The sequence below is a fragment of the Nipponia nippon genome, unplaced genomic scaffold (genome assembly GCF_047370975.1).
Source record: "Nipponia nippon isolate SJK-2023a ecotype South Korea unplaced genomic scaffold, ASM4737097v1 scaffold_9, whole genome shotgun sequence".
Taxonomy (NCBI): Eukaryota; Metazoa; Chordata; class Aves; order Pelecaniformes; family Threskiornithidae; genus Nipponia; species Nipponia nippon.
This window is the reverse complement of record NW_028262413.1, coordinates 18214092-18235673: the sequence shown is the minus strand read 5'-3', so window position 1 is coordinate 18235673 and position 21582 is coordinate 18214092. Positions and strand designations below refer to the sequence as shown.

The 21582-nt window shown below is 49.5% G+C and overlaps 2 protein-coding genes across 9 annotated transcripts in view; one reads left to right on the top strand and one right to left on the bottom strand.

Moving 5' to 3' along the window:
• NT5DC2 (5'-nucleotidase domain containing 2) overlaps positions 1-18486 on the top strand; it is a 28668-nt gene extending 10182 nt beyond the window's left edge. For both annotated transcript variants that reach the window (XM_009460597.2, XM_087744570.1), the window contains exons 4-14: positions 927-982; positions 2699-2792; positions 6545-6673; positions 9617-9677; positions 10346-10448; positions 10957-11058; positions 12899-12980; positions 16636-16722; positions 17211-17351; positions 17578-17642; positions 18122-18486. In XM_009460597.2, coding sequence (XP_009458872.2) covers positions 927-982; positions 2699-2792; positions 6545-6673; positions 9617-9677; positions 10346-10448; positions 10957-11058; positions 12899-12980; positions 16636-16722; positions 17211-17351; positions 17578-17642; positions 18122-18383 — 1182 coding nt within the window. In that variant the 3' untranslated portion in view covers positions 18384-18486. The remainder of the gene's footprint in view (positions 1-926; positions 983-2698; positions 2793-6544; positions 6674-9616; positions 9678-10345; positions 10449-10956; positions 11059-12898; positions 12981-16635; positions 16723-17210; positions 17352-17577; positions 17643-18121) is intronic.
• A 2547-nt stretch (positions 18487-21033) lies between these two features.
• STAB1 (stabilin 1) overlaps positions 21034-21582 on the bottom strand; it is a 69949-nt gene continuing 69400 nt past the window's right edge. For 6 of the 7 annotated variants that reach the window (XM_087744531.1, XM_087744525.1, XM_087744526.1 and 3 more), the window contains 2 exons: positions 21207-21380; positions 21034-21129 (listed from right to left, as the gene is read on the bottom strand). In XM_087744531.1, coding sequence (XP_087600657.1) covers positions 21085-21129; positions 21207-21380 — 219 coding nt within the window. In that variant the 3' untranslated portion in view covers positions 21034-21084. The remainder of the gene's footprint in view (positions 21130-21206; positions 21381-21582) is intronic. The other variant, XM_087744529.1, reaches the window with a different exon arrangement.

Here is a 21582-nt window from a genome sequence, read left to right as displayed (position 1 = left end):
TGGAGTTTGCAAAACACATGAAAAACTGGGTAGTGCCTGTCTAAGTAAATTGTTCAGCATATTTGCCTGCACTCCTCACAAACTAGTGGGAGGTCTGCCCACAGTGTAACAAGCTGCACTGATACGGTATCATGATAAAAGAAGGTGCCCAAAGGTTGTGAATGCTCTGTGGAATCAGTTACCTTGCCCTGTGGTAGAAACAGCACAAATAGTTTGATGCTCTGCCTTTATTCGAGTTGCAGAGTGATGCACGTTTCGTGTGAGGCTCCTTTCTGTGCCCTGAGAACTTGTGTTACGGCTTCAGAATGATGCATGGAGGAGAAGGGATGACTCATGAACAGGGGAGTCTGATACAAAAAATGTAAAGAAAGCTCTAATGTTACCAGCCTGGTGTGCTCGTGAACATCTTTGCTTAAATGTCTATTGGGGAGGAGAAGAAGTGGTGGAGGGGAGAGATCTTGTGTAAAGAAAATGACTGGGCGCAGCTGCGCTCTAAACCAAAACCTGCCCACTTAGTTCTGCTTAACATAAATGTGAGGAGAAATAGATCTCTTGTGCACACAAAGCTCCTTTGGAATGTGTGTGCTTTTGGAAGGGAGATAAGACAAGACTGTGTGAGTTACAGAAACATTGTTCTCTCCGTTTTTCAACTGTATCCCTGTCCATTAACTTTGGAGTATAACAGACAGTGGTATTTCAGCTCATAGAAAGATGGTCTTTTGCCAGAGGGGCCAATAAAAAGTCACAGTATGAATAAGTGTGTGTAAAAGTGGCTGGGGAGTAAGTGCAGTTTAAAGTACACAGATGTGGGATGCTTATATTGAATTTTATTTTCTAAATGTCATTTGTGTGGAACCTGAAACTTAAATAAGGTTTCAGTGTAAATCTACCCAATTCTAATAGTAAATATCTATCCCTTATCACAGAGTCTTCTGATGAAGATCGATGCTTTCCATTATGTCCAGCTGGGGACAGCATATAGGTCTGTCAGTTCTGAAAATCATTTTCTAAATGCCCATCTATGCAAAGGTGGATTACTAAATCTGAGTGTATGTTCATGGCATATGGGGTTTTTTTTTGAGCCGAGCACAGTCTCGTCTGGCTTATCCTGTTTGTACTTGCTTCAAATGCTTACCTGGCATATAATTGCAGGGAGTTATTTTTCTCAAGCATTTCAAGCCAAGTGTGGGCGGGAAGACCTGGAGCTTTTTGTAATGGTTAATGACACATCTGGTCACGTACTCTGCATGATGTCTGAGTTGCAGCTACAGCATATCTGGGTTAACGTCTGTGACCAAACAGTGCAACTAGGAAAGGACTCCTCTGTATGTGGTCCACACATACGGGCATGTCTTCTCCAGGCAGGAGTGTATCCCAGCAGTGGTCTGCTGTGCCTTGTCACAAAGCTAAGAGGAGAGTGGTCTGGATGTGCAAATAAAAATCTTAAAGCAGTGCGGACATGTCAATAAAGTAATGATGCATCAGAATCTGGGCTCAGTTTAAGGCCTAGGTTGTCCTGTTTTTCCTTCTCTTCTGTTGCTCTCCAAGGAGAGCTGGGTGTGTTTTGGAATAAGTGGCTGAAACAGTGCAGAGCGAACTTTTCTCCCAAAAGGTTGTGAGACTGGGAGAAAACCTTGCCCCAGAGTGGAGTGGGGTTGGTGTGTAAGAAGTAGTAATTTATAGATATCGATAGCAAAGCTTCTGTAAATTTGTGTTGTATTTCCTGAGCGTGGAAGCCAATGGTTTTTTTTCTTGAACTCTGCCCTTTTGCTGTTAAGCTTCAGCTACAGTAAACACTCTAAGAATATTAAGAAGGGAGTTTCATAATCAGAGAGAATTGGCTTCTTTGAGTGCTAGCTTTTGGGGGGTGTGTGGAAAGGAGGGGTTGGTACTGCCCCATATTTCACTTGAGCTTCATAAAGAGATTTTTAGCTAAAAAGTATTTAAACTTTTTTTCCCTATTATCCATTTGTAACTGTCCTTCTTGGAGTGTCCTTTTCCTAAACTGTCCTTTGTTTTTGAGCTCTACTGAGGCAACTTTTAACTTCTCAGAGGCTGTACCATGATTGAATAGGAAAGGAGAAAGGGAAAGTTGCTGACTGTTTGAGTAAACAGCCATCAAAAATTGTGCAAGAGGCAAAACCTGCAGCAGTCAGATAACCTGATGTTCACTAAGGGTACAGCTCATAGCCTTCCCTGTGATTATGGCATCTGGGGGAAAAACAGCAATCTCTGTTGAATGGTATTAGCGAAGAACTTGTTTTGCTTAGGAAAACTGAATAGGAAGGAAACCTCATTTTCAGAAAGCTCTTTTCCCATACCTTTGCATTTAACGGTGATATACCTCGTGGAAGCAACCTCTTCAAACCTACAGTTACCCAGTGCTGCCAAAGTCAGGTCATGGCGCCAGTTTGGTGGGGCAGTGAGAAGCCTCTGTTTGAACTCTCTGCTAGAATGTGGATAAAGCCCCTCAATTAACTTGAAGGAGCAAACAAGGTATTTGAAGAATGTCTCGGGAAAGATTTTATGTGAATCTTAAGAAACTATGGAGCTGTCAGGCTCTCTGGCTATCTCTTTTGTGCAAGAGAAATTTGTGAGTTTTAGAAAGGAGCCTGTTTGTCCCATCTTCTCTTTCTCTGCAGTTTGTAGCTCTGTGCAGACTGGTGATTATTGACAAACTGTTTCCATTGTTTTCTAGAGGGCTCAAACCAGTGCCTGATGAAGAGGTAATCGAACTCTACGGTGGTACGCAGCACATCCCCCTGTACCAGATGAGTGACTTCTATGGCAAGGTATTGTAAGCCTTTTACGGCTATGACGCAGCAGCTCTTTTAACAGCTAGGAAAACAGTGAATTGTATGAGCATGTAAATGACTCCAGCCTCCCTTGGACTCAGAAAGGCTTAGTCCCTAGTGAGCTGCAGTGTGTGTTTTTGTTCTAGTGGGAATTTGCCCCAGAGGTTATTTAGCAGTTTAGCATGTGAAATCCATCTGCGAAGCATTCCTAAACACCAGGGCTATTGGCCTAGAGCTGAATGGCTCTAGAGACTGATAGGGAGATGTTCCCTGCTTGTTCCTTGGCCAAATCTAGCTCACAAGCTACAAGGGCAGCCTGCAGTGATGGTGTTTGCAGTGAGTTGTGTGGGAGGGGGTATATGTGCGTAGCAGCAGGGTGCTTGCAATGCCTTTCTCTCTTTGGTTTTGTGTAGGGTTTTTTTCCCTTCATGAAAGGGATTCCCCTCCACGCCTCTTCAGACCTACTCAGTGGATATTATTCATAGGGTTGGCCTGCATGAGTGTTGGGTTGTTTTGGGTTTTTTTTAGGCAGAAGAGCTTACTGTCACAGTAAAGGACTGAAATTCTGTCCGTAGGAGCTGTAGAAATCCTTTGGTTGGCCGAACTAGAGGAAATTAGGAGAGATTTTTCTTCCTCAAGTGTCTAGTGTGGTGCAGTGGGCAAACGGGGCTGTTCACATCCCTTTCCCCCCAGAGCTGCTTTGTTTCTTGCCCTTTGTTAGTTCAGTTGCCTTAGGGGAAGCTGGGAGGAGAAAGGCAGGCTTCCTCTGGTAATAACCCTTTTAGTCTGCTGTGTGAAGTCTCCAGCAAGGTCACTTTTTGATTTCTCTCTCTCTTGGGAACAGTTAATCTGAGTGGTTGCTTTCTGGATAGTTGGATAGCTCAGTGTTGTTTCCAGCTTTGAAATAGGATGTTTCTGCTTAGAATTTGATATGTGTCTGTAAACGGCACTCAATTAGCCTCCTGCCGTGCAACTCTCCTCACTCCTGGCAAACTTGAGATGATTTTACCTTTCTTTTTAAATAATTGTAAACATGAAATCTGCTTCGAGTTGTGGCCTTTGTAGGACCAGGTGCTCATGCCAAGGTGCCTTTCTGTGCTGCTTTGTATGTACCAGGTGTTTTCTTCTTTCCTGTAGTTAGTATTGAAAAATTTGGTATAACATTTGGCCACAGAAGTAGGGATAGCAGCTTATTCTTTCTGAAGAGGTGAATCTCCTCTCCTAATAATATAATGAACTCTGTAAACTAATAGGTGGATCCCAAAGAGAACATAAGTATATACAACTAATGACATTTGCATCCAGCAATGTCTGCTCAACCTGTGCCAGTAACACATTAGTGTGAAAGCGTCTGGGTTAAGATGACTGCTGGTGTGAGCAGGTGCAGTGCATTTCGTGTGGAGCGAGGCTTTAGCAGGGGTCTTTGATCTTGTCCTCCTTAGTCTGCCACGCTGATGTTGCTAGCTGTATGGGTAACAGAAAGGTCTGCCAAGTCAGTGATTCCAGGCAGCAAGGCATAAGACAAGTGGGACTGTTGTAGCTGAAATGTGTAAATATTCTCCCTTAAGGGTTTACTTGATCCTCTGTTGGCAGGAGCATGTGGACAGCTACTGGCATCCCAACACCTGCAATAGGCAGGCACAGATCTTGCCTAGGATTAGACAACGCAACTAGTGTGGCTTTTGCTGGCAGGACTAGTGCTGGCCTGTAATGAAGGTGGGGAATGTATGGGTGTTGTGGAAAAAGCATATGTAGCATTCTTTCTAAAACTATGGTCCAGTTTTCATACTGACTTGTGTCAATATGTCTGCTAAAAGGAAGCTGAGGCTACTAAAAGAGGGGGGGGGAAGCTGGACTTGCCTCGTAGGACAATGGCATAAGGTACAAAAACAAAATCAGAGTTGACTACCTACCAGGTAAGTCTTTGCTGTTAACATTGAACATTTAACGGTCTCCTGTATGCTTAAGGTCTTGGTGGGACAGGTCATTGCTCTGCTGTTCTCTGCTAAATCCCATACCTAGTGGTTTCAGCAGGAACTGTCTGTCTGTGTCCCTCTTGCTTCTTTCCCAGAATCCCTGAACAGGAAAAAAGGTGGGGGATGTTTTCAGGAAATTTTGGTTTTGCTAATGGGAGAAATGTTCCCTTAGCCACACATCAAAATGGACAAAAATCTGTTGAAAAGGATTCAGCGAGTATCGCTAAACAGCACCATTGTGTGCGATATGCGGCCCAAACCAGAGGGTGTGTTCTCTTCTTCTTTGTGTTCTCTTCTGCTGTAGGTCAAGTTGTCCTGTGCTGGGTGGATGGACAGAAATTGTACAACCCTCAGCACACCAACATAGCTTTTGATCGCAGCATTTTTTGGTAACAGACCTCAGGCAAAATGCTGTTTGTTATTCCTTTGCCCTTTTGCATCTTCTTTCTTCAACCCAATGTGTGTTGTCCCAATATTGCCTTTAGATAGTGCTGCAAACAGAGTGCTAGTCTCTTGTTCTACCTTTGTAAGACCAGACTAAATGGGAGATGTTACTGCTGTTACATCCTGACATGACAGTGGCACATGTTTGTCATTAGGAAGCTTGTGCCCTCTGTCAGTTTCCACCATGTGTACCTTCTGTGATCTTTAAGATGCTGCTTTTATGTCTGTCTTTTACATAGCTATAATCAATGCCTTCTGATGTGGACCAGTATTATCCTAGAGAGTTGCAACTTTGCGGCTGTCAGTCATGGATTGCTCAAAGCTCACATGCACAGGCATGATGTTGACTGGATTGCCAGGACATCTCTGGTGACTGGGTTCATTGAGATGTCTGTGTACCTCCCAGATTGCTTTTCATGTACAAGACCTTAGTAACGGTTCCCTTGGCTGATCTGGCACTTCAGCGATGAAAAATGAAAAAATTGATTCCAGCTTCAGCTTGCCAGTGAGACTCACCATAGTCCTCTGCACAGGTGGTACATACTGAATAAACAAGCTTTATTTTATTGGAAGGCCTCTCTGGAGCCAAAGTTCACTGTTGACCTGCTGATAGGTTTGTGATCAATAGGCAACAAAACCAGCAAACATATGGAAGAGCTGCAACCTTGCCTAATGCAAGGGGAGTTAATTGTCCATTTCCACTTGACTGCTGGGTGGGCTGAAATTCTTTTTCTTCTTCTTTGTGCCCATTCTGAGTTTTCCCTAGCGACTCAAGGACAGGCAGGCATTGAGACAAACTGCTTGCTGGGGTGATTCTTGCATTGCTGTGTGAAACCTCACTGGAATGTGGTTAGAGCAGCTTTGGTGCCCATGTGTCCAGTGTCACAGCCTGGTTTAATGAGCAATGGGGCACCTCCAGCAAGGGCCATAGCTGCTTGTGTAGCAGAGCGTTGTCTCTTGGCACCCGTGGTAATGCCAAGAAGCCAGGTGGGAAGCAGAGGGCATGGGTTTGAAATAAAAGTTAGTGTCTAGGACTGACTCCCCGATTCCTCCACCTTCACCTCATGGTGTTAATGATGCTGGGTTTGTTTAATGATTTCTGTGTAGGAGAAGCCTCTCTCTTGTCAAGTGTTAATGCATTAGGTTTGTGTTTTGGTTGAGAAGAGAGGGTACTTGCTGAGTGGCTGGGACTTTCCACATTAGTGTTTTTCTTTTTGTTAGCCTGGAATGTCTTCCAGATGGTACTGGGTTATATGAGGTTTTTTGTTGGCTTTTTTTTTTGTTAAGTATTTTTTGATTAATGTGTCTCCTTCATTTTTTGCTTTCCAGGGTCCGTCACTTAAGCAGTTTATGGACATTTTTTCTCTTCCTGAAATGACACTGCTGTCTTCAGTCATTGATTACTTCATAACTCATGGCATTGAGTTTGACCAGGTGCATCTTTACAAGGATATATCTGTAAGTAAAATGTCATCTGCCCCATAGCTCATACCACATCAGAACTGCAAGCTCTTTGGCTTGTTAGCACCGGTAAGCTCTGCAGTACCCAAACCGAAGGGGCTGTTAGTGAGTAGCCTAATGTGACAGTGTTGTTGCCCCTTTAGATTAAAGCATTACCAGGGAATATTCAAAGCTGTGTTTTCAGAACATGTTAGGTTTCTGTCTGTACTACAGAGTTGGTGTTGCTGTACATTATCTCTTGCAGATGTGCCTAGGCTGGTTAGGTTGAAGGTCCTTCCGTGGGAAATATGTCAGAAAGCTTGTGTAAATGTTTTCTGGTTCTGCAGACTTTTAAGCTCTATGTTTTCCTGTTAATATCTCATTTTTCAAAGAGGCTTGGTCTGACCGTGTACCAAAGTTTGCTTTATACAGCGATTGTTGTGAAACACCTGCCTTTGCCTGCTCTGAGAATCCACCCCTTCCCTTTGCAGCTACAGAGTAGTCTGATCCTTTTGGGGTGTTTTCCAGTGGGTGACTGTAGCTTTCAAGAGCCAGTTACTCCAAGGTGCTAATTGTGCCCTCCAGCTTCACTCCTGGCGTTTGGAAGGGCTGCCTGGGATTATCAGCACTGTTAGGGGGTACCGTTTGACTTCTTAGTTAACGCTGTAGGCAAGATGTTAGTGCTTGAGATTGCTGCCCTGGGTGACTTCTGTTGACAGATGAGGCATCTTCCTTGGTAGCCATGCCTTTTTCCATGGAGAGGGGTTTTTGATTTGTACCTTATGGGAATCTTATGCTTATCCACGGATAGCAGCCCATACGTACACTGTTCAGTCATCTTGTGAGGGAAATGGAGCTCCACATCTGTGCTGCTGCTTTTGTGATAAGGATCCACCCTGTCAGCTTTGCTGCAGCCAAGGATTACAGCTTACGTTCTGACCTTCTGTTAGTGCTTGATAAGAGTGTGCCAGCTAGTTTCCTGCAAGACCTTAACATGTTTCTAGGGTGTTAGTTGTAGTTGTTTTTGCTCTTGGGGTGGGGAAAATAGGAAAAGGGGATAAAGCTGAATCCTGAGGCCTTTTGTCAAGAGTGTCTTCTGAGCCTTCTTTTGAGGTGAAAATGGACTTGTTTCTAATTGAAATCTTGAGAGCAGATGGGTGGTTGCCATAGCCTAATACATACTTGGTACAGGGTAAACAGTGTGCTCAAGGCCCAAAACTCCTGAGTGCTCACCCTGGCATTTGTCTTCGCATCCCTTGCTGAGGGATGTGGTTATTCCTGAAGAGTGACTGAGGTAGGCAGAGAAGAGAGTTCCAACAGAAAATCTGTGCCAACGCCTGACATCTATACTGAAGAGGTGGGGACCGTCCTGTGCTCTCACCAGAGGAGTTCTTGCTTTTTTCTGTATAATGAGGATAAACATTTTTGCAAAACTTATCCCTTTGCAGTATCCGAGTGCAAGCACAAAGCAATAGTTTGCGGACATGAGCACAGAGATCCTTCTGTGCCTACACAGACAGGTGTCCAAGAGGACTTGCATAGCCCCAACTGTTATTACAACACAGACTTACAGTGGGTTAAGACATGTCTAAACCTGACACTTCTTTAATTCTTAGTGGTAGTCCTGACTGCAGTGCTGTGTGTTTGGGAACAGGTTGAGTGCTGCAGACACTGCCCTGAGTCAAAAGGGTAGACCCTGAGGCAATGGTAAAGGTTGAAGCTGACATGTAAACCAAGTAGTCTGGTCACACCAGTTTGTTCGCTTCGTATTTGAGAGTAAGAACGTACAGTTTACTCTCCTTTCCTTCGGAGGAGTTTTTGAGCCCTGTTTGACACCTCCCCAGACTACCAAGATTTTACCTGCAGGAACCTTATAGTTCTTCCCTTTTTTTTTTTTTTTTTTTTTCTTTTCCCTTTTCTTTTGCTGCTTTTGCTTTTTGGGGGGCAAGAGTTTAGGGAAGGAGCGCACTAGAATCTCTTTCTGCTCTTGCAAAGGTAGTTTTGACACAAATGCAAAGCGTTGCTTTCTTTTAGTGCCAGTGTTGGTCAAGAGAAAGTTGTTTTCTTGTTAGTGCTCTTGCTTTTTGTTCAGTTGCTTTCCAATGAGGCAGCCTCTTGGTGAATGAGATGTGACCTCTGCCTTTTTATGGTTCAAATCCACATGGTGGAAAGAGACTCCTAAAACTGTTTTGAAGAGGTGTCATCTCCTCCTTCATCATCCCTCATCTAAGTTGTAAATTCTGGTTCTGTCCCAGCTTTGCAGGAAATTATTTTTGGAGTGACAAGCAGGTTTCACCAGCGCTGCAGTGAGACCAGGGGACTGCGTGGTGTTGTGTGCAAGTGTCACTGTAGCAATGTCAGTGGCGAGTGTGGGAATCCAGTCTGAATGGGAAACCCCTGAAGGAGCACGCAATACTGTAACAGTGATTTAAGGGTCGTGGGGAAAGGCAGCATTTGTATACCTGTCTAAATTGTCAGGGATGAAAACGGTACCATTAAAACAAGCATTTGCATGTGCAAACACTGCAAAATATGTTGCTGCTCTGGAAATGTTTTTGTGTATCTGGCGTATGTCATTGGATGGAAACTTGGGAAGAGTCTCAGTTGGGTGTGTCCAAAAACTTGTTGCATCTTGGCCTTTGGCCTTGGTAACAGTGTGTTAACATGTGCTGGTTTTCCAGGAGCAGGAAGGAAGCTATGCTTTCATGGATAGGTTTTGAGGTTTTTCCCCTTGTACTGCATCAGTTGAGCTAGCCACTGTGTTCTTCTTTTTGGCATGTTGGTGAGCCTCACTGTACAAGGTCCTCTGCTTAGCATTAATGTAGCTTTTGTTCATTCAGCAAGAAGGGGGATGTGTCATTACTGTATTGGTCCTCAGTGGTGACAACAGGTTTGCATGCTGGGAAACAGGAATGCCATATGTAAAACTGAAACCTTTTTTTTCCCTGCCTGTTTCTTTAGGATGCTATTAGAGATGTACATGTGAAAGGAGTGATGTACAAATGGATTGAAAAAGATATGGGTGAGTTAAGTAGAGCTCTGGTGCCAAATCCATTTTGATGTGTCTCATCTACGTGGAGTTCTGTGCACGATGACTGTGTAGGCTCTACACGCAGTCACAGGAGTCAGGGGGACACAGAACTTAATGAAATACTTGATTGTGGCATGCCTAAAGGCAGCTGGGGGGGTAGAGCGGCATTAAGAACCAAGTGGTATTTAGGGTCAGGTGGAGGATCTATTTTAATGGAGGAAATGGCTACCTCATTGCTTGTGTTTCTGTTTTCCTTCAGCCTGTAAGCAAGGGGTGATGGTCCTTGGCGTGATGTGAACACGCAGAGGCACCATCTGGGAAGGCTTCCTGGTCATTCAGGGGAAAGAAAGCTCCTGGTAGCAACATGGCCTGGAGTGGCTGTGCCTGTCCCTTGTGATGGTTTGGTATCAACCCTCTTTTTTTGCCAGCCTTTTCAATTCTTCAGTCTTTCTCTTCCCTCTAGATGGGATTGATGAGGATGAGGAAGGCCATTTTGTCACCATGGTGGTTTACTACTGGCCTGCCTGAGGTGGATCTAACTCAGGCCTTTTGCATCCCTGTTGGTATAGGGACTACGTTTGGTTTTGTTTTTAAAGAAATGTGGTCATGACTTATGCCAACATTTTTTGATTGATGATGTCTGTTTTATTCCGATATAGAACAGTATATTCTGCATGGGGATGAAATCTATGCTGTGCTAAACCGACTGGTGAACCACAAGAAGAAACTCTTCCTCATTACAAACAGTCCCTTTAGCTTTGTGTGAGTACCGTTATTGCACATTGATGGGTCACCACGGCACAGCAAGAGCCGTGCAGTGCAGTCTCTCCTGTGAGCATCTGAAAGTCATACGCTAGAGGTTTTTGTGGCAACAGTCATGAGAGTGCTTTCTGGGAACTGGTTGTGGTGAATGTTGCACCCCACAGTTCTCTCTACATCATTGACTCTCACTTTTTGAAGAAGATACGAGGCTGTGGCTGGCCACAACATTACAGAGCTGCCACTTTGGATTACTTCTAGCAGCTTTTGCTGCATCACAGACTTCTTTGGACTTCCCATGGTACAGGAGAAAGGGTGGGATAGCTTAAAACAGTCAAAGTGCTACATCAACACTCCATGCAATGAGACAGCCTTGGGGGATTCACAAATCTCTATGCTTTCTTCTCTGTTACTGAAACTAGAGTAGATTTTGGACAGACTGTTGTAAAGATGCAGTGTTGGGTGAAAAAGAGTACTGGATCTGTTAACATTTCTCTTCCTTTGCCCTTAGGGACAAAGGAATGAAACACATGGTTGGCAAGAACTGGCGGGACTTATTCGACATGGTCATTGTGCAAGCTGACAAGCCCAACTTCTTCACTGATCGGCGGAAGTATGTGTCCCGGGGAAATACTGCACTGCTGCATTTGGGCCTGAGGTTTTGGGCCCCCTTCCCTGGAGTAAACGGCTCCTTTTACCTTCCAAAAGAGTAGTGGTTTTCTAAGCATAATCTAGGTCCAGTAGGCATCCAGCCTTCCGCTGTCCTCTCAGATACTCTCTGAGGAGATGAAAACTGACCAGTCTGAGAATAGGTGGATAGAATGGGTAGTGCCAAGCGTGTTTCTAAAACTGGCTGTCTTAAGCCTCATCAGTTTTGTCGTGGTCTGGGCTTAACTTAGACTTTTAGGGGTAATAATGTACTTAAATCTTTAGAAAGAAAAGAGGAGTGGAATGGTGTGTATGAGAGCTGGCCATTTCTTGGCTCTACATCTTGAGAGTGTGCCAAAATCTTTCCTTTTCCTGTTCCCCACAGCAAATATCTGTGTGGTTTGGGTTTTTTTTGCTTGTGTGGGTTTTTTTCTTTTTTTTTAGTTACTGGATACATGCTGTTTGGTAATTGGCAGGTTTGGAAGCCTTTGTACGTGGCGGGTGGGTTTTGTGGTCAGTTAGGAGCTGCCAAGGGACTAGCTGATAGGCAAGCTGCTGTCCTCGCTTTGCTCTTTGGATTATTTGCTTTGGGAACTTGTGTCTGCTTTGTTGCCTCAACTTATGACTGACCAGGAATTACTGCCCTTGAGGGAGAGGTCTGTTCTTTCCTCTCTATGTATTTTCTTCCCCCATTTCCCAGGCCACTAGCATAAACAGGAGTAAACCTACGAAATGGCTTTATGAGCTGTGCTGACCTGGTAAAGGTTTTCTTCATGGGATGCAGGTGAAGTGTCTTACAAATATAACCTGGAGCTATGATGATCTGGCCCTCTAGGAGATAAAACCTTATGGCTGCATGGTGCCAGAGGTCCACTCATGTAGTGGGCCAGAGGAATGACATGGCACATACATCCAATGTGAGGGGAACCTCCTGATCGTGAGCTGTAGTGAACTGTGGAGTGTTTTCTTTGAGGGAAAATGCAACTGTGCACTGGAGACCGCTTGTGGTTGAGGAGCCCCTTGCCCAGGTAGGCTGTAGAGTTCATGGTGGGAGGCTGGATGCCTTCTGCTTTAAGGCAGCTCAGGATCGTACAACACTTCTGGATGAGATTGTGCTCTGCTTGCAACAGGAACAGCTTCATACCAAGGCTTTTGATCCCGGAGCTCACAGTTTGGAACTCCTGTCCCAAGAGGGAGCAATGTTCCCGTTGAGCATGAATGTTCATGGGGTTTAAGTAACGTAAGCCTTGTTTTGCTTCTTCCGTCCAAGTGGAGGGTAACCAGGCAAGCCCTCAGGAACAACAGGAGCCAGCTCGGGTCAGGTGCCGAGATCAGCACAGAGACTGCTTTCCATCCGCTCTGCAGACTGCTTTATCCTATTAAGACATTCCATGGTCTCTGTTGGGCTGGGGTGCAGCCAGACTGGAACAGGACACAAAGTATTTCATGGCAAAGCCTTCTTGGCCTTAGCATTTCAGAGGGAGTCTTTTTTTCTTTTTTTTTCTTTTTCTTTTTTTTTTCTCCCCCCCCCCCCTTCCCTGTATCTGAAAAGCAAGAAGAGTTGTTAGGGATATTGGCATGAAATGGTTACAGTCAATGGAAGCATTTTGAAAAGATATTTCTCTCTCGCACTTTCTCTTCCCCTGAGAAAATAGTGCAGAAGGCCCAGAAGGTCACTTTTCACGTAGAGCTTTTATTATGAGTTGTTACATAGGTAAACAAGTTTTCCAATTCAGATGTTGTGGTTGCTGGGTAACAATCGCCAAAAATCAAAAGAAGTTGACGTCTTCCCCCTTTTTTTCCAGACCTTTTCGAAAACTGGATGATAAAGGCTCACTGCAGTGGGACAAAATAAACCAGCTGGAGAAAGGAAAGATCTACAAAGAGGTAAAGCGAATGTGTATGTAGGGGGTATGAAGCAAGAGTCTGAAATGGTGGGGACTTATAAGACACCTGCAGTTTTGGAAGTCACCGGAAAACAGGAAAATCTGCTTAGTCAGGGTGGGGGAAAATGATGAGTTCTTCTGTAGGTCACTTGTGATCGATGTCTGAAAAGTGAAAAATGGAAATCCTTGAAAAAAGCGCCTATGATAGAGTTAGAGGGCACTTATAAGGAGACGCTCTAGGCTCTGGGTGCTGCACTGGCTGGTGGCAGCGAGAGATGCCCTCTGTCCACATGCAGAGAGCTCTTGCTGGTCTGGTAGGACACTGTCGTCCCAAATGCTTTCAGCATGTCTCTTGGCATGCTGTGGAGCAGCAGCCTTGCAATTTGCATGCCTCTGAAAAGTCTTTTGGCTTCTGCTGGGATGTAAGCATTGGAATAAAGGATCTTTTCAGATATCGGAAAACCCTGCCAAGGGCTGTGTTGCCTGTCAGCATGCGATAAACCGGCCTCTGAGAATGCCAGGTGTAGAAAAGGCTGCTCTCCCAGCAATCACAGTTTTTTACAGTTGCAGGAGGCAGAGCTGAAATAAGGTATATCAGAGCTGCCTGGTAGGAAAATTTCTTGTCTGCAGCTCTGAAACAGTTTCCTACCCAGCTTTGTGTGTGGGTCATGCTGCAGAAAGGTGTGTAACGGGAGTGATGTATTCCACCCAGCTCAACTGGGCTTGGCATTAGAGGTGGAGGGACAGGGACAAGGGGGGAAAAGGCAGAGAAGGGCCAGTTAACTTAGGGTGTTGGGTGCTTGCCTTTCTGCCCAGGAGGACCTGTGCTGAGTTCTCTCTGCCAGGCTGAGTTTTTCCCTGTGGCTGCCCCTGTGTGAGAAGGGGTAGTAGAGAAACATCCTCTGCGTGTGTAGCAGGGGTCAGTGAATGCCCCCTGCCCCAGCATATAGTGAAACCTTGACCCTAGGACCTCTGTTCTGACATTGTCCAGCATGGCCAGTTGGCAGTTTTCCCTTAGCTCTTCTGATGTCCTGGTCCTGAAACTCTTGCCCTGGCAGGGCTCCCAAGAGCGTGCTTGTTCAGGGTAAGAAGGCAGAGCTCTCTGCAATCTGATGTGTACGCAAAGATCTTCTGCACCTCACTCCAAATTGTCCTCCATGAGGTTAGAAAAGGTGGATTTGTGGAGGAGGGAGCAGAGAAACAAGGGTGATCAAATAGGGAACAAAGCCTGGCTCCCGTCTCTCTCCCCTTCCTGAAGGCCAAGCATGTCCGAAGGATGGGCTGTTACTCTGGCAAACTTGCTGCCTTGGGCTGTTCTCCTTGCAGCTGGTCTGTGCCCTGAGAACAAGTTGCCTCTGGCTTTAGGACAGTTTGTTCTTGGTTGTGTGAGCCGTGCAATCCCACGGGAAGAAACTGTTAGTGAGATCACGGTCAAGTAGCTGGGACCTGACCTGCGGTAGAAAAGTAGGTCATGTCCTTGAGTAGTGCTGTTGGGAAGCCTCTGGTGTGTCCGGTGGGTCTGTCCAAGTGGTCTGCTAGTGTCCCATCCTCTGCCAAGAGCTAGCAGCCGGGAACATGCAAGTAGAGCTCATACAAAGTCTCTCTCTCCCATGGGCAAACTTCCCCAGTGGGTTAGCAGGTCCCTCGGGAGAAAACTGCACCTCAGCCATGGGGTTTATTGCCGAATTAAATCCTGCTCTTGACCACCTACATCTTGTGGCCACAGATTGCTCACCCAAGTGAATGGTACATTGAGGAAGGGAAAAGATGAGGGAGGAAGGAGGGGTGGGTAGGATTTTGGGCTCCTCTCCAGTTCTCCCCCACCATGACGGTCATCCAACTGCATCAAGCTTGTTGCCGAACTGTGGTTCTTGGGATGTGACAGAGCGTGTATCCTGGTTGTAGTCCACCCTGTTCCCGGCATTTTTGATTTCTTGGAGTGCCACAACATGCTTCTTTCTGGCAAGTGTTAGTGGCCATGGACCTTGCTGTGCTGGTGATGTTGCTAGAGGCCTCTGAGCTGACTTGTTCCTGTCCCCTGACGCACAGCTGTATGGCGGTTGTGCTGTGGGTATCTCATACGAATGGGACCTCAGGGATTGGTGTTTTGCACTGGGGACTGGGAAGTTCAAGTGGTGGCCCTCTAGTCCCTCCTTCCTGATAGCTGTGGTGTTTTCTGTTTGTGGCACGTATGTACTCCCATCCCTCCCCTAGTCTGCGATCTCAGGAGGGGAGGAGGACAGCCAGCTCCTGGAGGTCACGTAACAGCTCTGTGGCTCAGTGGAGTTCCAAGCGTAAGTCTCCTGGTTGTCAGGTCCACTGCTGTTTGAGGTGACTGGAGCACAGCAAAAGGCCCATCCTCCTCCCAAGGCTGTGGTTGATTTCCCTGCTCTGCCAGTGGCTTCATGAGCAATCCTCAAGCAAGCAGCAGCAACGTCATGTCCAAGAAATGCAGAGGCCTGCCTGGCCCTCTGTTTCCGTGCTGTTGAGGGAAGTCTGCACAGCTGCAGTGATGCTGCAGCAACAGGAGGCCCAGCACTCTGGTTCTGGGTACCCTTTGCAGTGCATACAGCATTTTGCCAGTGGCCAAATGCAGGGCTGCAGGCTGTTGTGGGAACTGGCTTGTGTTTGGGGGTTTTCTGTCTGGGCTGGTGCTGTTGGTAGGCCAGCTCTTTCCTGGCACTGGAGACTGGCAGGAGAGATTGCTGCCGAGTGGCTTGCAGGTCTGCATTGATTGCTTGTGCTGGCACAGTCTAGTCTGCTGGCGTTGATGGGGCCTTTTTCTTTCCTAGTGGGTTTTGTTTCCGTTGTGACTCATGTGGAAAACTTGTGTGGAGGTGGAAGGGGTATCCCTGTGGAAAACTTGTGTGGAGATGAAAGGGGGGGTCCCTGAAGTCTCCTCTGTGTGTGGACGGATGTTTGGAAAGCCTTGAAAGCTGCTCTGTGCTGTGCTTTAGCTGGTGCCTTGGGGTTTGGTTTGTTTTACTTAGCTGCGAATCTGCCCAAGCTGCCTGGCTTTTTGGCTTGGTTAAGCAATTCCTGTGAACGCGTGGGTGTTGTTAATCTTTTGGGTTGGGATGGTGGTCAGTGAGAACAACCTCAAGTGCTCCTGACTCCGAAAGCCTTGCATGACGGTGCTCACCTTACCTCCGATGCACCCTGTGAGGTGAAAGCACTATCACCTGAGCCCAACAACTTCTAAACCCAGAACACCTGGGGTTCTTTCTGTCCATTGCTCAGGCTTTTCTAATTTCTTTCACTTTTGGCCTCTAAACTGCCTCCTTTTGTTGCCTTTTTAGTCCATGTAGTCCTCTGGACTTGCTGTGCCCGAGAGCACAGAACTTCCCCTGAATTGCCTGTTGGGTTGGGAAGAGTTTCTGCCTTTTTCTGTAGCCTAAGAAAAGCTGAGGGATGTACAGGGGGGTTGTCATATGGGAAGAAAGTGAAATAAGATGGGAAAGGACAGAAACCTCTGGGTTTGGATGGTGAGGGAGTGAGCAGGTTGACATCTCATGAGAGTGCTCACATCTGCATGTGGTAAGGTGGCACATCCAGTTGCATTGACAGTGCTGCTGCGGTGCCTGCCCAGTGCCACGCGGTGAGGATGGAGGCATTTGGCCTGTAACCACGTTTCTCTCTGCTCCTTTTACTTGCAGGGTAATCTCTTTGATTTTCTGAGGCTGACAGGCTGGCGTGGGTCCAAAGTGCTGTACTTTGGTGACCATCTGTACAGCGACCTTGCGGTAAGTGGAAAGGTCTTTGCTTTCCAGTGAGGTGGGAGCAAGCCTGGGTGACTGGTGTGGTTACAGCTGTGTTGGAGTGTAAGGCAGGGCCCTGATCTGAGTGCTGAGGTCTCTGCTATGCCGTGCTGGGTGCTCTGCAGCCTGCGGCTTTTGGGGCACACATAGGGCACATAAGCATCCCCACTCTGCTGTCCGGCAGAAGCAAGCAGAGGAGAGAGGGCTCCTGAAATACGTTCTGTGGGTAAAGAACATCTGCTGCTCTGTGAATTTGAGGGCAGTTTGTGTGGATCCCACGTTTCTAGGTACTTCATGCAGCTGATCCTGGTGGCCAAGGGATGGCTGTTACTGGCATGACCTGGCATGGGCCATCGATGCTGGTCCCCTGAGAATCTATAATGGGAACACACCACTCTTCTAGGAAACGGGGTTGTGTTTGGCTTTCAGTCTTTATGATGAATTCTTGGTTGTTTTTTCACCCCGACCTCTAGGACCTCATGCTGCGTCATGGCTGGAGGACTGGAGCCATCGTTCCTGAACTGGAGACAGAGATTCGGATCATAAACACAGAGCAGTACATGCACTCCCTGACCTGGCAGCAGGCTCTGACGGGGCTGCTAGAGAGAATGCAGGTAAACAGCTCCTGTCTGAGCAGGACAGGTAACATGCTGCCTTCTGAATCTGTGTTTTGGGCTTAGCATGGGAACCGGGGGACATACCTGTGTTCTCAAAAATATCTCATCCTCCTCCTCGTGCAGTGGACTCATGAGTTTGCGAGTTACAGTGGAAACTGGGGGATGCTGAGGTGTGGGCTGCAGGACTGATGCAATGTGGTGCTTTCTGCTGTTGTCTTTGCAGATGTATCAGGATGCAGAGTCGAAGCAAGTATTGCTGGAGTGGATGAAGGAACGTCAGGAGATCAGGTGAGCATTGCCTCCCTCGCTCCCAGGCCTGCACTGGGTCTGTTTTGTAACCTGTTTTGGGGACAGTGGTGCTGCAGCTGTTGGCCTGTGGTCCTCCCTGGTGTCGCTTGTCTGGGGGTGGGGGGAAGCAGCAGTGCAGTCCTGCAGCCTGGGAGGCTGGACTGGTTTGAAGGCAGGGTGGGAGAGGGGGAGGTGGTGTCACCCTGTGCTGGGGGCGGTTGATGGGCTGTCTGCTGCTGCAGCTCCTGGCGCTGTGGGTGGGTCCCTGCCTGTAACAGGTACGGTAACAACGAACAGTAAGAGTGCATTGAATTTTCATCACAGTCTCACTGCACAGGGACTGGACTGCATTGCAGCCTGGGTGGGAGGGTACTTAGACCCCAAAAGGTCTTCTGGGTGGCCCAGGGCTAAGGGAGTAGAGGGAGAAGAATCTGTGACCATGGCCTTTTATCTACAGAGCACCATCTCTTTCCTCTCAGGTCGCTGACGAAGAACCTGTTCAACCCCCAGTTTGGAAGCATCTTCCGCACCTTCCACAACCCCACGTACTTCTCTCGACGGCTGGTGCGGTTCTCTGATATCTACATGGCATCCATCAGCTGCCTGCTGAACTATGACGTGAATTTCACCTTCTACCCCCGGCGCACCCCTCTGCAGCACGAGGCTCCGCTCTGGATGGATCAGCTCTGCACAGGCTGCATGAAAACCCCCTTCCTGGAGGAGATGGTGCATATCCGGTGAAGGGGCAGGGACTCCGGGCACAGCACCGTGCGAGTCTGTATGTGGGGCCGGGCTGCTGGGCCAGCAGCACCTCTGTCTACCACTAAAGGGCGTTTGACACGGATGCGTGTAGATGGTGTGTTTATTTTTTAATCCTTCACTGTCTCCACCCCTTTCCCTGAGGTGCTTTGCAGGCTGGACAGAGAACGGGTGCTTGTTCTGGGCCATAAGTGAGCCGCAGGGAGTCTTCTAGGAGTAGGTGAGATGGAGAGCCAGTGCTGGTGGTGGGAAGCTGCCACTCCCTGCTCTGTGCCCAGAAAAGTGGCTCAGAAATGGAGTCCCAGGTCTGGTGCTTGGTGAGTGCAACACGGACTCCCACGGGAGGCACGACAAGGTGTGTCAAGTCTGTAGCTGCCCCGAGATCCTTGGGAACTATGGCGTGAGTGATTCTGCAAGTGGACAGTGAGGGGAGAGGGCTGCTGACTGGGCAATGAGTGAAACGCATCACGGATGACAGAGCAGCAGCAGTGTTACCCATCCAGAACTGGTAGCAGCAGCCCCCAGCCCTATCCCACTCCCCGCCAGACTGGTCTGTCCAGCTGGTGCCTCTGGTAGGTGACTGTTGGTTAAATGTGCAGGATGTGGAAGTTCTGGGTGGGAGTAGGTCAGAAGGTCTAAAAACAAGCATTTGGTGGCATGCCTGTTTTTTGAGCTTAGTGTATTGTTTGGGTTTGGTGCCATGTGACATCAATATTTTGGCAATTGCTGCAGTATGGTTCCGCTTTTCAGGAAAGGTGCAGGGTTGTCAGCAGAGGTGGTGGCTTTCCACCCGACTTTTTGCCAAGCTGTGGCCTAAGGTGTGCGGGGCGGGCTGGTGAGGAGGTCCTGCGGGGGGTGTAAGCGTGAAGTGCTGCTGGGTGTGGTGGATCAGAAAGGGGAGCGCAACCACGCAAAGCGCTATAGTGCCTCCCGAGGAGGAGGAAAGAGGTCATAGTTGTGATGCCAGAGCATAGAGGACAGCGCACAGGAGTGACAGGCTCGATGCCCAGGCAGGTCAAAGTGACTTTGGGATGTGAGGGGCAGAAAGTAGGTTCTTCTCTCGGCTCGGGGCCATGCTGTTCTTGGCCAGGCTGCCGACTGCCCCGAGGGACAGGCAGGGTGCTGGGGAGGGGGAAGGCGCAGTTAGGTGGGCAGGGGCTGTTGAGGGTTGGTGCCACCCTGGTGCTGCCTGGCCCTGGGAAACAGGAGAATGTCATGCCACCGGAAAGCTGAGTGCGTGGGCAGCCGATGGCTATTGGACAAAGGGATAAGAGGCATCCCAGTGGCGGGGGGGGGGGGGTGGGGGGGGCAGGCATGTGGTCTGTGTGGGCCCCAAAGTATGAAGGAGATGAGTCGTGGCTGCTTTCCCTGGAGACAGACATGCAGGGGCAGTCTGAAGGCAGAGCTCTTGGTGCAGGCTCTGGAGATGGTGGTTGCCTTGGTCCACCACCTCCTCCCCTCACTGCTGCACCATTTACAGATGGCAACAAGGGTGACAGTACCAGCTTGCTTGAGGGGGCAGTCGGTGTTGAGGTGACAGGTAGGAGAGAGGAGCAGAGAATGGATGCACTTCTTGTGCTGGGTCTGGCCGTCAGCAGGCAAGAAAAGGGGTGAGCGACTGCAGAGTGTGCAGGATGGGTCTTCGGGTCGCACAGTGGGGCAGGTAAGGGCTGTCGGTTTATGGGGAGGCTGGGGGATTCGCATGGGGGCAGGCACGGGTTGCTTGTGAGCACTGGGCTGCGGCAGTGGCTGTACAGGCTGAGTGTTGTCACTGTGAGGGGCAGCCAAGGGAGGGAACCAGGTCGGTGTGGGGGACCCTCTGCCAGGAAACTCCTCAGAGAAAGGCACTGAAGTACGTGTGTCAGCAACCCTCAGAGACACACACATGCACGCGCGCGCCTCTTCTCCCGTACGCTCCCCCGGGCGGTGTGCCAGGCTGGCCTGTCAGTCTGTCACTTGCCTCTCACTGCCTCGTCTTTGTGCTATGTGCCAGCCTGTCGCAGACTTTCAAAACGCCTTGCCGGGGGCCTGGACGATTGCTGTTAACGTAGCTGCTCTAATCAAATGGTTGTAGTATGTGCATGTGGCATTTGACGTCTTTGTGGTGTGTGTAGTGTGAAGGCTCAATAAAGGTCTGCAGCATGCAGTAACTAACTGACTAACCAACTCGCTACGGGTGGTGCTGTCTCTGTTCGTTGCCTGCCCCGGGGGCGCAGCTCTGGGTGCAGCACCCAGCGCCCGGGGTGCAGCCGGGGCGGGCGTCTGAGAGACCAGGCCTGAGGTGTCCGGCGGGGAGCGGTCTGTGCCCCTGACGGCCACGGTGCAGGCAGGGGGGCACCCGGATGGAGCAAAGGGGGGGTTAGGGGTGGTGACTTGTACCTGATGGTGGCGGGGGTGAGGGCCTGCGCTCCCCAGGGGCTGCCACAAACCGACACCACTGCAGCGGGTGGCCTGGCCCTGCCTCCCTGGGGCTGGTTTAACTGCGGCGCCCCGTCCGGGGGAGGGAGCAGCCAGGACGGGGGCGAGAAGGAGCTGGAGCCCCCACCTGCTGGGGGGCTGACGGGCGGCAGGCACCGGGGCGGTGGTCGGTGGGAGGCGGCGGCCGGGGCAGCGAGGGTCGGGGCCGAGCCGGTGGCGCTGAGCTCTTTATTTCCCGGCCGGGCCGCGCCGCCGGAGCGGCGCCTCACTGCAGGAACCCGCGGGCGTCGGCGTCCGCCAGCAGCGAGTCCTGCGGGAGACAGCGGCGTCAGCGCGCGGCGGCCCGGCGCGCGGCGGCCGGGCGGGGCGGGGCGGGGCGGTGCTCACGTGCAGCGGCTCGTAGTCGGGGGCGTGGCCGCCGTAGAGCGGGTTCGGGATGGCGACGAGCGGCCGCTGTGGGCGGGGCCTGGCGGCGCGCGGCTCAGCCTCCCGGCGCGCGCCCTCCTGCTGCGGCACGGCCGCCGCCTCCTCCTCCTCCTCCTCGTCTGCGCGCAGGTCCGCCTGCAAGGGGAGGTGCGCGGGGGGCGGGGCGGGGCGGAGCGGAGGCCCCTCCCCTCAGCAGCCCCGCCCGCCGCAGCGCCCGCCGCTGCCTCTGCCAGGCGTGGATGCGCCCCGCCGCAGCCCCCGGCGCCCCGCCGGCACAGCAGGCGGTCCCCGCGCCCCCGGGCTCCCTCTGCCGGCCCGCCCCCGGCCCCGGCCCCGG